Source organism: Emys orbicularis, chromosome 4 (assembly GCF_028017835.1).
Source record: "Emys orbicularis isolate rEmyOrb1 chromosome 4, rEmyOrb1.hap1, whole genome shotgun sequence".
In the NCBI taxonomy this organism is placed as follows: Eukaryota; Metazoa; Chordata; order Testudines; family Emydidae; genus Emys; species Emys orbicularis.
In genome coordinates this window covers 156,604,704-156,621,841 of record NC_088686.1, presented here as the reverse complement: position 1 = coordinate 156,621,841, position 17,138 = coordinate 156,604,704, and the positions used below count along the sequence as shown (strand labels likewise).

At 42.1% G+C, this 17,138-nt stretch overlaps 1 protein-coding gene and 1 pseudogene across 1 annotated transcript; both read left to right on the top strand.

Annotated features, from left to right (window-relative positions):
- Positions 1-17,138, top strand: part of LOC135877972 (up-regulator of cell proliferation-like) — a 778,396-nt pseudogene that overhangs the window by 175,744 nt on the left and 585,514 nt on the right.
- Positions 4,386-5,324, top strand: LOC135877441 (olfactory receptor 5W2-like). Its single transcript, XM_065402875.1, has one exon. It carries the CDS (start codon positions 4,386-4,388, stop codon positions 5,322-5,324), a length of 939 nt encoding a protein of 312 aa, XP_065258947.1.

The window sequence follows — 17,138 nt, the reverse complement described above, 5'->3', positions numbered from 1 at the left end:
TCAATGGAAGAATTACACTTAGGCTCAGTACACGCTAACTGTCGCACACAAGGTGTGAAAAATTTCCCTGCCCTGTGCGACAGAGCTCTGTTGATCTAATTTTTAACCATATACCAGGCCTCAGAGAAGCTACCGATGGAAAAGACCAGTTGGGAAATCCAGTCCTATCTCCCTGCCAGGGCAGCAGAATCCCCTTCGGTTCTTTTTGTTCAGGCTAGTTGGAAATATTCCAGCGGTCCCAGCTTCCCAGTAGAGATTATTCTGCATTCTGGTTGAACTCAGTGTCAGGCTGTGTGTGTGTAGTGGGCACTCTGTCTGTGTGCGTGTGTGTTTGGTGTGCAGTGGGCACTGTGTGTGTGTGTTGTGTGATGTGGACACTCTGTGTGTGTTTTGTGTGCAGTGGGCACTCTGTGTGTGAGGGATACAGTCAGGGCCGGCTCTAGGTATTTTGCCGCCCCAAGGTAAAAAAAAAAAAAGCCCGGAATACTGCCGCCGAAGCAAAGTGCTGCCCCAAGCACATGCTTGGAGCACTGGTGCCCAGAGCCGGCCCTGTGTAGGCAGGTGCATGTTCCTTGCGCTGCCCAGTGCGGGGCTCCTTGTGAGATCATAGAATCGTAGGACTGGAGGGGACTTCGAGAGGTCATCTTTTCCAGTCCCCTGCACTCATGGCAGTTCTAAAAATTATCTAGACCATCCCTGACAGGTGTTTGTTTAACCTGCTCTTAAAAATCTCCAGTGGTGGAGATTCCACAACCTCCCTGGGCAATTTATTCCAGTGCTTAGCCACCCTCACTGTTGGGATGTTTTTCCTAATGTCCAACCTAAATTGCCCTTGCTGCAATTGAAGTCCATCGGTTCTTGTCCTATTCTTTCCCCCCGACATTGTTTTGCAGTTTTATTCCTAAACTCTGTTTCATGGACTATAAATTATAGGAAATAAATAAAATTAACAAAAGAGTAATTGGGAAGGAGCTGGCATGCTCGGAGATATTTTGTAGCAGCATCTGCAGCGATGCTGCAGAGATCTTCAGTGTTAACCACCAGTTTGGGGAATATCCTCCTTTTTGCAGCCTGCCCTGATCTTGGCATTTTCAGTGACGACTGCCCCAGGCACCTCCAGGTCACAGGAAGCAGAGAACTCAGGAGTTATGAGTGTGACGTTGCACCCCATAAGGCTTTATGGAAATATTCTCATGAATGTATATCTGACATAACTGGAATATGTTTTATGCTACATATGCCATGTAACATATCTCTGTAAAGGTTATGATCTACTGAATCTATTCAGCTATTTGTATGCATGTATCAGTTTTGAATTTGAAGTTATGAATATTGGCTGTGTACTGGTTTGATTTCAAGTAGCCTTAGTAAGGCATTTGGGCAGCTTCTTTAGAAAGGAATTTGCAAGTTAAGTGCCCAATCAAGAAACACTTAATGGACAATGGATCTTGGAAGGCTCCAATCCACATAAGAAGTCTACTTGAGGACGTTCAAGGTAGCATGTGAACTATGGCTGCTACCTGGAAGTTCTGAGTCATGAATGGACATGTGACTTGCCCATGTGACTCCAAAACTCCATCTTGTAGCTGGGATTCTACACGGGGGAGGGAGGGGTGTCCATCCACAAGAAAAAGTCTATTTAAATCCCTCAGACACCCCTCCATTTTGTCTTCAGCTGGCTCAAGAGATAGCCTCTCCATCCCGAAAGATACCTGAAAGAAACTGGAACAAAGGACAATAACCACAAGGGTGTGAGTGATTGCTGGACCCAGACTAGAAGGAGGCTAGTCTGTAAAAGAAACTTACTGGAACATTTCTGAGGGTGAGATTTCATCTGTAATCACTTGCTTACTGTATTAGGCATAGGCTTGCGTGTTTTATTTTATTTTGCTTGGTAATAGTTACATTGTCCATTATTTCTTTATCAGCACTAATATGCATGCAACTCTCAGACATTTCTATTTAAACACACTGACTTAGATAAAACAATAAAACAAAGTTTATTGACTACAAAGATACATTTTAAGTGAGTGCAAATAAAGAGGCATAGAAGTCTGACATGGTTACAAGAAAAATAAAGTTAGAATGCAACTTGTGCCTAAGTTAACAAACTATGTGAAATTCAAAGCAAAAGTTTCCTCACCACATGCTTTCAGCCATCTTACTGACTAAACTTCTTAGGTCAGGACCCCTCCCCTAGTCCAAGGGCTGCTTCCCTTATCCCTTCAGATGCAGTGAATCAAAGGGAAAAGAGAGAGAGAGAAGTGCCCTGGGATGTCTGCCCCTTCTTTTTATAGTCCTATCTCCTCTTTGAGAAACATTTCCACCTGGTTACCAGAAGACGAAATGTCCATGTAGAAGGATGTTCCCTGCTGCTTTTTCCTCAGCTTTTTGGGCTTCCTTTGTTTCCCTTCCTGCTTGATGACTCTGGTTACTGTTTAGATACAAAAATAAGCAGAGCACACATTTCTTTGTTTAAGACAGAGCAGTTTGCCAGCCTCAGTTTGGAACATGTATTAATAAAACGATACAGTGTAATCTTATAACTTCCCATAAATTATCAAAAATATTTTATTAATATTTATGATGAGAGCATGACTATTTCTAGTTGACTCATAGCTTTATTTAGCATCTTAAAACTGAGCTCTGTGTGCAGATAATATGCATGCAAGAGGGATAGTTTTGTGAACTGCAGAAGTCCGTAGCATGCTGTGGTCTCCTCCTGAGCTCCTCTGGTCATCATGTGGTCTCCATTAAGCAAAATGAGTGAACCTATCCTTCCTACTTTGGGGAGTAACCTAGCAAGGGAAGGACATAGGATACCATGGTGATTGGCATGCTATAAATAGCTAGAGGTTTTACATTCCACCTATTGGGGCTGGGACAATGAGGTTATTCTGAAACCAGGAATGACTGAGAAGATATCAGCTACAGCTGCAAACAATTAGTATGTTTCACCTGTATCTAACTTTCTGTTCCTTTGATTCCAAATTTATTGCTAAGGCTGGTTGAAAATTTTTCTTGAGAAGTTTTTTTGATGGGAAATTGGATTTTGCATTCAACTATTTTTTCCATGAAATTATTTTTCTCTGGAAATTATCACCTTTCCATCAAAATACCAAACTCCCCTCCTCCCTAAACCATGGTTGTGGGACTCTGGTGAAGTTCCAGGACAGTTCAGCAAGAGGAGAGACCACCATGCATCATGGGGAGATGTAGTTCAGCCTGGGAACCTGGCCCATGGAAGAGATTGGTTATGTGTGGCATGTGAGGCACCGCCGTGGTATTTCTGAGTCGAAATATTAAGTTTTTACCAAAAAGATTTTGGTCTCCACACAAAAAATAACCCTTTGTGGATCAGCTCTACCCAGTACCCAACTTGCACTAAAAACAGCAGGATGAAATCTACCCCTAACCTCATACTCTGCAACTCTGGTAGAAATTGCATCATTTAATAACACAGTAAGAAAGAGTAGGTCAAATTAATCCCCAGGGCACCAATTACACCAAGGTGGCTTTGGTTCACTGAAAACCTTTAATAGGTGTTATGGCTCTTTGAGCTCAGGTATTCCCAGTTGCTTCACGAATCATGTCCCATAGATCACACATCTCAGTATAAAATTTCCTGAATTCTCCAAACTGGCAGTTTCTATCGATGGGGAAATGCCACTACATTTCTCACTCTCTTCTCAGCAGGTACGTGCTATTGTCCTGAATTACAGTCACACGCAGACACTATGGTGATCAACAGGTATTGAATTCAAGACCTAAAGCACTTAACGCCTCAGTCCCAACTCCTACCCCTTCAGCTAAAGGAGTGACCTCCTTGCTTGGAAAAAATAGGCAACTACATAGTCACCGAAGCCAGTGCTTTCCATTATGTCTCTGGGTTTTCATACAGGCTAAAGTAAATGCCAAAAAGCTTAATTTGCACTGTAAGCAAGACTTACCCCAAACCGACATGCCAAGGCACAGAGCTCACCTTGCCCAAAGAGGGTAAAAAGATTGATACTCCTTTACTCTCACCCCTTTTTGATATTACAAATAATCTCCTCACACTGAAACAATTTTCACCATAATTCTCTTACAGCAGAGTCACAAGTCACTATGTGCTGCTCAGATAAGTGAGCAGGAGTGTACGTCTGTGGGGCATGATTAACCTGTGTGTCATTGTATTTACGCAGCATCTATTTTATAAAACAACTGGAATGACCAGCTGTGAACATCTGGCTCTGTGGACTAAGCCCTTCCCTGAGCGGCTCCTGTGTCCATTGAGAAACTGATCTCCATTTACCTTCACTTACTTCATTAAAGAGAAGGGACAGGTTTTCCGCACCATCCACCTGCCCACATCTCTGTAGCTGCCTGATCTCTGTTCAGAGGAGATGGAAAAGGGAAATCACTCGGAGGCGACTGAGTTCATTCTCTCAGGACTGACAGATCGTCCGGAGCTGCAGGTTCCCCTGTTTGTGGTGTTCCTACTGATTTATGGTATTACCCTGGCAGGGAATGGGGGGATGATCTTGTTAATCAAGATTGATCCCAGACTCCACACCCCCATGTACTTTTTCCTCAGTAATTTGTCTTTCTGTGACCTTTGCTATTCCTCGATAATTTCCCCTAAGATGCTGCTGAATTTCTTATCCCAGAGGAAAAGCATTTCTTACACTGCCTGCGTTGTGCAAATGTATCTCTTTTACGCTTTTTCAGATTTTGAGTGCCTCTTGCTGGCTGTGATGGCATATGACCGTTATGTGGCCATCTGTAACCCGCTGCTCTATACGGTCACCATGTCCAGACAGCTTTGTAAACAGCTAGTGGCTGGGGTGTACGCTGTGGGATTGGTGGATTCAATGATATACGCGTGTTTTACATTTCGGCTGTCATTCTGCAGCTCCAACATCATCAATCATTTCTTCTGTGACATCCCCCCACTGTTGGCGCTCTCCTGTTCTGACACCCGCATCAATGAGATTGTGATGTTTACTTTAGCGTGCTGCATTATAGTGAGCAGCCTTGTGATTGTCCTCCTCTCCTATGTCTATATCACCTCCACCATCCTGGAGATCCGCTCCGCCGAGGGGCGGCACAAAGCCTTCTCCACCTGCACTTTCCACTTGACTGCTGTGGTCCTGCTTTTTGGCACCCTCCTCTTCATGTATTTACGTCCCACCTCCAGCTATTCCATGGACACGGACAAAGTGGCCTCAGTGTTTTACACGCTGGTGATCCCCATGTTAAACCCCCTCATATACAGCCTGAGGAACACGGAGGTGAAGGACGCCCTGAGGAAAGCAATGAATAAACTCCTAACCAATTCTTGAAGCTGTTAAACTCAGTACTGGTTTAGTGATGGGGAGCGGAAACAGGTGAATTCAATTCCCAGCCCATTGCAATGTAATTTTGAAGAGCCAATGGTTGTATTGTTCATTATTGTATTGTTATTATTATTAATTTGTTTGCATTCCAACAAGGTCTGCAGGCCCCAACTGAGAGCAGTGGACAAATCACGGGAAGAATCACAGGTCCAGAAAGAGAGAATGATTTTATAAGCTGGTGGCTAAGGGCATCCCCACCTAGAGGGTGAGATGCTCAACTTCACGTCTCTGTTCCAATGGCTATTTAATTAGTTATCCACAGTAGAACAACTTTGAAAGGAGAGATTGAGAGGAACCCAGACTGGAATAGCACATCATTTAGGGGCATATCCATGTGCATAGTGTGACAGATTTGGTCAAAGAAACCCCTATTGGGACTGTCACCTGATGTGCTGAAATTACCTCTGATCCTGTTTTCCCTGGCAGCCTGGGCCTCCAGAACCCTGCCTTGTTGAGCCAGACATGCTAGCCTGCCGCAACACAGCCAAAGGGTCTGGGCCACACCCCCAAAACTGCAGAATTAGACTGAAACCAGCTCAGCAGGATACATGTCTCCAGCATGCAGACACCCAGCTCCCAATGGGATCTAAACCCCAAATAAATCCATTTTACTCTGTATAAAGCTTATACAGGGTAAAATGATAAATGTTTGCCCTCTATATCACTGCAAGAGAGCTATGCACAAATGTTTGCCCCCCATTACAATTACTTACACTGAGTTTATAAATGAACAAAAGTGATTTTATTAAGTATAAAAAGTAGGATTTAAGTGGTTTTAAGTAGTAACATATTCAGAGCTTTTTGCCCCCCCCCCCAGGTAACAATTACTTACGCTGCGTTTATAAATAAACAAAAGTTATTATATTAAGTATAAAAGTAGGATTTAAGTAGGATCAGACAGAACAAAGTAAGTCACAAAGCAAAATAAAACAAAACACGCAAGGCTAAGCTTAATACACCCAGAAATCAGTTACAAATGTAAACTTCTCACTCCAGTTATTACTTCAGGTAAAATCTTTCTCAGGTCCGATGCCTTTTCTGACCTGGGTCAAGCCTGTTCTCACCCACCTCCTTGGTTACAGTTCTTTTGTTTCCAGGTTCTTGCAGGTATGTTTGGCGGGGGGGGTGGGGGGGGGAAGGCCGTCACTTCAGCCAGCTGAAGACACTCATTGTTTGCCTTCCCCACTTTATATAGAACATCCCTTTGTTTGGAATTCCACCCCCCTCTGGAAAAGTTCCAGCTTCAAGATGGATTTCAGTATCAGGTGACATGGTTACATGTCACTGTAAGACGCCAGTGTGACGTTGCACCTCATAAGGCTTTATGGAAATATGCTTATGAATGTAAATATGACATGACTGGAATATGTTTTATGCTAGATATGCCATGTAACATATGTCAGCAAAGGTTATGTTCTACTGAATACATTCCTCCTATTTGCATGAATGTATCATTTTTGTATTCAAAGTTATGAATATTGGCTATGTACTTGTTTAATTTTAAATACCCTCAGTGAAGGAGTTGGTCAGCTTCCTGAGAAAAAACTATTCTCAGTAAGTGCCCCATTAAGAACCACTTAAGCCAACAATAAACTTGGGGATGCCAATCCGCATCTGAGCTTTCCCAGGAATGTGGCTTGGCCGGTAAGGAACTCAGTCATGCATGGACATGTGACTCCAAAACTCCATTTTGTAGCTGGGATTCTATGCAGGGACAGGGAGGGGTGTCCACCCCAAAGGATACCTTAAAGAAACTGGAACAAAGGACAGTAACCACAGGGGGTGTGAGTGATTGCTGGACTCAGACTAGAAGGAGACTAGTCTGTAAAAGAAAGCTTACTAGAACACCACTGAGGGTGAGTTTTTATCTGTATTCAGTTTTCTTACTGTATTAGGCATAGACTTGCATGTTCTATTTTATTTTGCTTGGTAATTCACTTTGTTCTGTCTGTTACTACTTGGAACCACTTAAATCCTACTTTCTGTATTTAATAAAAATCACTTTTTACTTATTATTTAACCCAGAGGATGTATTAATCCCGGGGGGAGGGGGCGCAAACAGCTGTGTAAATCTATCTATAAGTGTTATAGATGGTGACCAATTCAAGAGTTTACCAGGGTAAAACGGATTTATTTGGGGTTTGGACCCCATTGGGAGTTGGGCATCTGAGGGCAGGTCTTCACTACAGGGGGGGGGGGTCGATTTAAGATATGCAAATTCAGCTACGTGAATAGCGTAGCTGAATTCGTCCTATCGGAGCCGACTTACCCCGCTGTAAGGACGGCGGCAAAATCGACCTCCGTGGCTTCCCGTCGACGGCGCTTACTCCCACCTCCGCTGGTGGAGTAAGAGCATCGATTCGGGGATCGATTGTTGCATCCCAACGAGACGCGATAATTCGATCCCCGAGAGGTCAATTTCTACCCGCCGATTCAGGCGGGTAGTGTAGACCTAGCCTGAGTGTTAGAGACAAGAACACTTTTTAAGCTGCTTTCAGTTAAGCCTTCAGCTTGTGGGGGACGTGGTTCAGACCTGGATCTGTGTTTGTAGCCGGCAAGTGTGTCTGGCACAACCAGGCAGGGTTCTGGAGTCCCAAATTGGCAGGTAAAGCTGGGGCAGAAGTAGTCTTGGCACATCAGTTGGCAGCCCCAAGGGGGATTCTGTGATCCAACCAGTCATATTCTTCCAGGATTGGCCCACAGGTACAAAGGAAGGCTTGCAGGTTAACAGAGCCATTTGCAGTTCATTGATTCTGAAACACCCTTAATGGCCTCCACTTAATATGTTTACATCAGTGATACACGTTTATATCTTATTCTCCTAACTCCAGACATAGAACTAATACATGTAAAGAAATGGGATGAACACACTTAGTAGACTATAACCTTTATAATGGTATGTTACATGGGGCACTTAGCATAAAGCATATTTCAGTTATGTCATATTCAGAAACATATTTTCATAAAGCATATGGAGTGCAATGTCACACATAGCTTTGCCCAGCACTGGACAGAAGGGGGAATTGAACCTGGAGCTCCCACCTAACAGGTGAACACCCCAACTACTGAGCTAAAAATTACAAGGGGAAGGACCCCCGGCACCTGAATCCTCCCCCCGCACACACACATTGTTCTGGGACAAAGCTATTGGGAGTATTTGTAACACATATGTGAATAGTTTCAGGTCAATCCAAATGGTATTGTTTTTGACAATAAATTATTAGTCCAGAAGAAATTCACCCATTTCTAGACACCTTTTCGTCGCAACACTGGGAAATTACTTAAGGAGACATTTGGAGAGGAGACCAACAAATAAAGTGGAATACATTCACCTCAGTTTTGTATCATATTAAAATTCCTCACGTGAGAGACAGCGATCCAGGCCAGCTGATTCTCTGGCCCTCGGTGTTCCATTTCCACAAGGAGAGACACAGTAATAACATTAATTGCATGTGCTGTGCACACCTGTTGTCCTGGGAGCAAAGATGCTCCAGGGAGTAAATCTCAAAGTCATCAAAGCCAAATTTAACCTCTGCCACCCAAGGAAGCAGCTACAGAGGTATTAAGGTTAACATTGGTGGGGTTATCAAACAGGGAAAGATTCGACTGTATGTCTGATTTTAGGGTTCTGAGCAGGTACTGCTTCCATCCTCAACTCATTGTAAGTGAAGGAAGGAAAAACAAAGAGGTACCACCAAATCATGGGCAAACAAGTCAGTTTCAGAGCTTTTTGGCCTTTAATTGAAATGACAGTGAGCCATTCATGGGAGGGGAAGGAAGGCATTATCCTGAGAGGAGAAATTTCAACTTTTCTGAACATATTTACCTATCAAAAGAAGGAAAGAGCTTTACCAAGGGAGGGAGAAGAGTGACTAGAAAAGGAGAGAGAAATAGTTTTAAGAGGAAGGGGGAAAACTCCCCCATTGAGTCAGAGAATGTCTATACTAAGGCCACTACATTGACTCAGCTATGGTGTGCAGCAACTCCATAGTGCAGATGCTTTCCACATTGATGGAAGGGTTTTTCCTTCGATGTAGTTAATCCATGTCTCCGAGAGGCAGTAGCTACGTCAACGGAAGAATTACACTGAGGGTCGGTAGAAGCTAACTGCATTGCACAGATTCTGAAAAGTTTCCCTGCCCAGTGTCCCTTAGTTTCCCCTTCCACACAGCAGCCTATAAATTATAGGAAATAAATAAAATTAAGAAAAGAAGCAGGAGTGAGCTGGCATGCTCTGAGATATTTTGAAGCAGCATCTGCAGAGATGCTGCAGAGATCTTCTGTGTTAACCACTAGTTTGGGGATTATCCTCCTTTTTGCAGCCTGCCCTCACCTTGGCATTTTCACTGAGGACAGCCCCAGGCACCTCCGGGTCACAGGAGGCAGGGAAGCCAGGAGAAGCTGTTACGAGCATGACTCCTAGAGGAAGTAGGTGCATAGTGTTTCCTGGGCACTGACCTGGAGTGACAGACATGGGAGTTTCTGTATACAGAGATTGCTGGCTGTTGGTTGTTTCTACTGGTGTTCAGGGAATCAGGACTTTGTGTCCATTCTTTGAAAACCCTCCCCCACAGATTATACCAAAGAATATAGCTGACTTGTATCATCAATTATCCTCCTAATACAATCAACCCTGCAATGCCTCACAGATTGGCACCACTTAGGAGAAGGGGGCACCAACATGCCCTGGAGCACTGATAATACCAGCCAAGCCTGCACACCCGTGGGGGATAATTTCTGCTACCACAGTGTCAAAGTTAGACTCAGGACTCACAGTTTGTCAGACCACTCTGTTTTATTAGCACAGCGCTCTGCTAATAACACCCAGATAATGTGAGCACCATCCAAGACCCACACTACCTTATTTTATATAGATAAAAAGGGTGTGAACTTAACAAGAGGACAAAGAAAGCAGAACTGGCAAGTTTACCCGAGGCTAGACATACATATTCAATTTTCTTACTAACTTTTACAGATCTCCGGCTGACGTTCCACCATTAGCTTAAGTGGACTCGTTGTTTATGCCTTAATGTTCCTTTTCCTGACACCTGTATTTCAGCATTCCTTATTTCTGCTTAAAGGTACATACAGCATTTCTTTAATCCATTCTATTTTTACAATATAATTCATTCTACTTTCACAATAGTGAAGAAGGGAAGAGTCATCACTGGGCCTGCCATTGATCTCCTTGGGGATAAGTGATGACCACGATATCCTTGTGTTACCTCAAAGGGGAGCCAAGGTAACTCTAGATGTATAGTGGTCTAGGTATTGAGATGTAAAAAACAAGCCCCTTTTACTCAGAAGAGCAGATCCGCCCTCTGCCGTGTCTCTCACCGGTGTACTGGTGCACAGATCTCCCTCCCTCTTCCTTATGTGTAGTGCAAATAGTAAAAACTGACAATAGGTAAAGGTAAAAACAACAGGTAAGTGTATTGGGGGATAAATTTACAAATCAGGGAAGGGGTAATTGTGATATAAGCAGTAACTAGATAAACAATAAAAAACCCCAGTGAAACAGCAGCTTTAAAACAGGAGTATGAAGCTCAGACCCAAAACACAAATCAGCTTGGCAATAACACACATAAACCCCCCCACTGAGAGAACCCCATTTATCTCACTATGTTGTCAGCTCGTCTATGGCGGCGGTGAAGTCCAGGATCTTCACTCGTTGGGTAATTGGAACCCGCAGAGGAGGAGCACTGGAGAGTCCCTCGATGTCTCAGGGCGGAAGAAGCGACCAAAACCCTCTGGTGATGCTGCACCCAGGAACAGGAGCAGGTAAGATAGAACGTCTTCTTCCCTTTCTCTTCACGTCAGGAATGGTGGTACCCTTCAATGATGCACTGGTGCTGTGAAGGCCTCAACCGCGCACGCACAGTCACTGGGATGGACTGCGCCACTTGTCAGTGAGTTCAGTCCCTTTATGCCTTTAGTGGCGGGAGAATATGGTACAGTCCCAGCAAAGGCGGGAAACAGTCTGAGGTAAAATTGCCCTTGGAGTTGCCAGTGGCGGGAAAAACCAGTTGGATCCAGTTATGACTGGGCCATGATAACAGTAAACAACAAGATGGCGGTCATAAGATGGCAGTTCAAACTCCATCTTGGATTGCTGCTATATATTTACAAACTACATATTGGATTTAATATATACATATTTTAATAGACTATAACACTAAAACAAAACACACCCAACATATCCCCTCCTTGGGGCCTTTTTACTTAACCAAGGATAAAAGGTCCCAAACAACCTTGATATAATGTAGAACGATAATAACAATAACTATGAACACAACAATGCATATATATATATATATATGACTCACAAGCAACATAATAGGCAAGCATCTACAGGGTATTTAAAACAGAGATGTTAAAGGGAATCTGTCTAGATCTCCTTTTAACTTTTCTGAGCTTACATAAGAAAACATTTAATATAACCACATATATAATTAAAAGAAACTGAGTAATCAAGCGTACCATGATTGGATGAAGCATAATAATCCAGGCTGCATGAGCTTCACCTGCATTAGTGATGAAGATACCTTCCCACCAATGTAACGGAGTAGATTAATCTTTCACCTTCTTAAAGATCCTTTTAATTTTATTTACACAATGATGGACTGTAAGCAAAGTTTTTAAGCCTTCTGTTCTCAGGTTATTAATGTAGTAGGTGAGCTGTTTGTGATGCAATAACTTTTTAACAGCTTCCAAATTGGCTCCAATATGTATGGGCTCTATATGCTGATATAATCGGTATTCTGATTGGATAACTCTGATTCTATGTCGTGCAATGTTAGGTTCATATCACATCCTGTTAAACTGAATACTTGACATAAACACATATTTGCCATGAAATTATTGGTTATATTATAAAACTTATTTACAACAAACATTGGATATAAACTTCTTATACAAATACAATGTTTGTCCACTTGCACTATGGCCGACTTGTTGTCCAATGAATGGTGGTGTAATTCATAATTGCATGTCCCTGATAAAGAATTTAAACACACTTGGGCCTCCTCCCATATACCCGAGGTACAAGTATATACCAATCCTTTTTGTTCCGTGCACGCTTCTAGATTAATAGGTTTATACTTTTTGTCTTTAAGGTGCACCCATTTACTTTCCTCTATAGGTATCAGCAAAGATCGATTGGTGAAAATTCCTAGCGGAATTAGAGGATGGATATTTTCCTCTACAGCGGACTTTAAGGTAAGCACAAGGGCTATAATGGTTTTATTATGGGTATAGCAGGTAAAATTAACAAGTTTCCACCATTCAGAATGCCTTTTCTCGAAATCATTAGAGTTACTTTCAATTATTCTGTTTAATTTCAGGGGCATATTTCCTTTTAAACTATCTCTTATGATGGATTTTGCCACATTCATTAACCATTGTTGAGCCTCTATGCAGGTAAGTGCCTCAGGCAGATTCGATTGTAAAATGCCGAGTGCCCCCAATATTGTAGGTGGTCTTCTTGGATGTTTAGCCAATGAGGTAGGATATCCACAATATCAAATTTGGTAGTTCCTAACCTCATCAATGCTGACGACAATGGCTCCGATAATGTTGATGCTTCATAACCTAGGTCCCCTATTCTTTTAGCGAGGAGGTTCTGATTAATAGCGTTAATCACTCCAAGCCACCTCCAAGCACCGTGGCTACTATAGCTCTTTTCTTCCTTTGTTGCAAAGAAGATGGTAAAATACTCTTTAACCACACTTTCCATCCCATCAATAAAGGTGTTACAAAGGGTGGACATGGAAGATGTAATGGAATGATGGATATCTGTATAGGCATTATAATTTTCTTTAAGACAAACTGAGGCTCTATAATTACAGTTCTCAATACGTCCTTTTTGATGACAAAAGGTCCTACATAGGAGGCATAGAATTCAGACACTGTTACAGGAAAAATAAAGTTAGAATGCAACTTGTGCCTAACTTAACAAACAATGTAAAATTCAAAGCAAAATTTCTATCCCCAGATGCTTTCAGCAGTCTTACTGACCAAACTGCTTAGGTCAGGACCCGTCCTCTTTATCCCTTCACATGCAGAGAGAGCGAGAGAGAGAGTGGTTTCTTTTATAATCCTATCCCCCTTTTGAGAAACATTTCCACCTGGTTACCAGGAGACAAAATATCTATGTGCAAGGATGTTTCCTTTCTGCTTTTTCCTCACCTTTTTGAGCTTGTTTGGTTTCAATTCCTGCTTGATAACTCTGTTTACTGCTCAATACAAAATTAAGCAGAGCACACATTTCTTTGTTTAAGATAGACTTGATTGCCAACCTCAGTTTGAAACATATTAATAAGAACTTAAGAACATACGAATGGCCATACTGGGTCGGACCAAAGGTCCATCTAGTACTCTGTATCCTGTCTTCCGACAGTGGCCACTGCCAGGTGCCCCAGAGGGAATGAACAGAACAGGTAATCATCAAGTGATCCATCCCCTGTCGCTCATTCCCAGCTTCTGGCAAACAGAGGCTAGGGACACCATCCCTGCCCATCCTGGCTAATAGCCATTGATGGACCTATCCTCCATGAATTTATCTAGTTCTTTTTTGAACCCTGTTATAGTCTTAGCCTTCACAACATCCTCTGGCAAGGAGTTCCACAGGTTGGCTGTTCATTGTGTGAAAAAGTACTTCTTTTTGTTTGTTTTAAACCTGCTGCCTATTAATTTCATTTGGTGGCCCCTAGTTCTTGTGTTCTGAGAAGGAGTAAATAACACTTCCTTATTTACTTTCTCCACACCAGTCATGATTTTATAGATCTCTATCATATCCCCTCATGAGTCATCTATTTTCCAAGCTAGAAAGTCCCAGTCTCACTAATCTCTCCTCATATAGAAGCCATTCCATAGCCCTGATCATTTTTGTTTCTCTTTTCTGAAACTTTTCCAATTCCAATCTATCTTTTTTGAGATGGGGTGACCATATCTGCCTGCAGTATTCAAGATGTGGGCATACCATGGATTTATATAGAGGCAATATTACATTTTCTGTCTTATTATGTATCCCTTTCAAAATGATTCCCAACATTTTGTTCACTTTTTTGACTGCCGCTGCACATTGAGTGGATGTTTTCAGAAATCACCATACAATGTAATCCTATAACTTCACATACAATGTTGCCACACATATTTTATCAGGACAATACTGATCAGCAAATGATACATTATAATGCATACTATAAAAAGCCAAAAAAACAAAAAACAAAAAAATCCACACAAACAATTCCACCCCCACCACAAGCTACACTCTCCCAAATACAAGAAAAAAAACCAGCTATTCAAACATATGAAACATAGAATGCGAGAGAACTACTGTCTGTGAAGCATACCAAACAGGTGAAGCCACACCCATAGCCCTATGTAATCAGCAGCACAATCAGAACAAATTCCATGGGAACAACCCCTAGAGTGCACAGTAACACCCTTTAAGTCTATGGGAATGTGAAAGTATTCTACTGCCATGAAACTCTTCACTCCCATCCCTCCCATCTCCAAAGAAACACACAGCAATGGCTCATAGTGTTTAACCTGCTTCCAATTGGTACATAACCTGGGGACCCAGCTGTGGAGGGGACCCAGCAGGAGTTAAGATGGATTAGAATCTTGTTTATGTCTGGTCTGGTCTCTGTGAAGTTTGGATCTACCTCCACATCCCAGACAGTTCATGAAAAAGGCCTTCAAAGGGGACCCAGGACAGGGGACAAATTTAGCAGACCCAGTGCTCCTGACAAGTGATTTGTTTGGGGAGAGGCATTGGCAACCATTAAGGCCAGACCTTTGCTATCTGGTATAGTTTTGGCTCTTCAAAGTACTCCCATTGACTCATAAGTAGCAAGCACCACTTGGTTTGGCGGAGGTGCTAGGTGTTTTGTAGGATAAAGACCTTATTTGCAAGCTCTTTGAATTAGGGATATCTCTGCAAACTCCAAAGCCATGTGTTAAGGTCCTGCAGGGCGTGTAAAAACGTAATGAGTCAGTCTACTCCCAGTTTTTAACTTGGTGACATACACAATGTGAAACCAGGAGAACTTTGCCTGTTTCTACAGGGCTCTTTTGCGCTTGCACTGCGTGGGTCCTAAACACTCATTTAAAATACCCATCACCAATCACTTGATGTTTTACTTCCCTTCGTATTTTCAGTGTTGTCACTTGTTTCTGTGTGGCTTTGTTTTCCTGTCTGTGTCGCTTTATTACTTATTTTTACTGTTCTGTGTGTGTGAAGTATTAATCAAATTAAGAGTTGACATTCCTGAGAAATTGTATAATCCCGAGTGAATGCCTTTTACTCTCCTTTCCAGTATCAGAAAATATTGTATTAATATTTGGGGTGAGAGCATTTCTAGTTGACTCATAAATTTATTTAGCATCTTAAAGCTGAGCTCTGTGTGCAGATAATATGCATGCAAGGGGGACGGTTTTGTGAACTGCAGAAGTCCGTAGCATGCTAGTGCTTTGGCAGATGCTTCAATTTTTGAGAGCAGCTTTCCCTGAAGATGTAATGGTCTGTGGTAGGAGTAAGTTATTTAATTGGGCCTCTGGAGCATATTTTTTATGCTTTCACTTAATGACCACAATGACTTTGATTTATTTATATACCTGTTTTCAGTATGCCACATTTTGCTGTGTTTACTAGCTTGAGTTGTTAGAAAGGATGATAAAATACATGTACTCCAAGGACAGTGTTAATTTTCTCTTTTTTTTTTATTTCATATTACATAAGCATCTTCAGAGGTGCACCTTGTTAATTACCCCTTGTTTTAATATTCTTTCTTCTTCTTCCATACCCATGAACTTTTAAAAATATATATGATATCTAGGTTTAGTATGCACAATAAATTACCTCGATATTGGTGCTGCACATAATAACATTCTATCTGCACATGGATGGAAAAAATTAGAGGGAACACTGGTCATTTCCAGCTTTACAGAGAAACACGAAATTAACAATGGAAGGCAGATGGCTGTGGTCGCCTCCTGAGCTCCTCTGGTCATCATGTGGTCTCCATCGAGCACAATGCGTGAACCTATCCTTCCTACTTTGGGGAGTAACCTAGCAAGGGAAGGACATAGAATACCATAGTGATTGGCATCCGATAGATAGATAGATAGATAGATAGATAGATAGATAGATAGATAGATAGATAGATAGATAGATAGATGATCTGTAGTACTCTTACATGTCTTATAGCTTTTATATTTCACCTTTTGGGGTCAGGTCAATGAGGTGATTCTGAAACAATTAGTATGTTTCAGCTGCATCTAACTTTCTGTTCCTTTGATTCCAAACTTGTTGATATGGCTGGTTGGAAATTTTTCTTGAGAAGTTTTTTTGATGGGAAATTGGATTTTCAATTCAACTATTTTTTCCCTGAAATTATCGTTTTCCTGGAAATTATAAGATTTCCGTCAAAAATGCCAAACATCATGCCTCCCTAAACCATGGCTGTGGGACTCTGGTGACCATCATGCATCATGGGGGATGTATTCCAGCCTGGGATCCTGGTCCATGGAAGAGATTGGTGGTGTGTGGTATCTGATGTACCCCCGTGGTATTTCCAAGCTGAAATGTTAAGTTTTCAGTCAAAAGCTTTCAGTCTCCACAAACAAATCCCCTTTGTGGATCATCTCTAAGCAGCACCAGGCTTGCTCTGAAAGCAGCAGAATGAAATCTTCCCCAACCTCATACTCTGTAACTCTGGTAGAAATTGCATCATTTAACAACACAGTAGAAAAGAG

Coding starts and splice junctions, on each gene's coding strand:
- LOC135877441 (XM_065402875.1), top strand. CDS start 4,386: ATGGAAAAGGGAAATCACTCGGAGGCGACTGAGTTCATTCTCTCAGGA.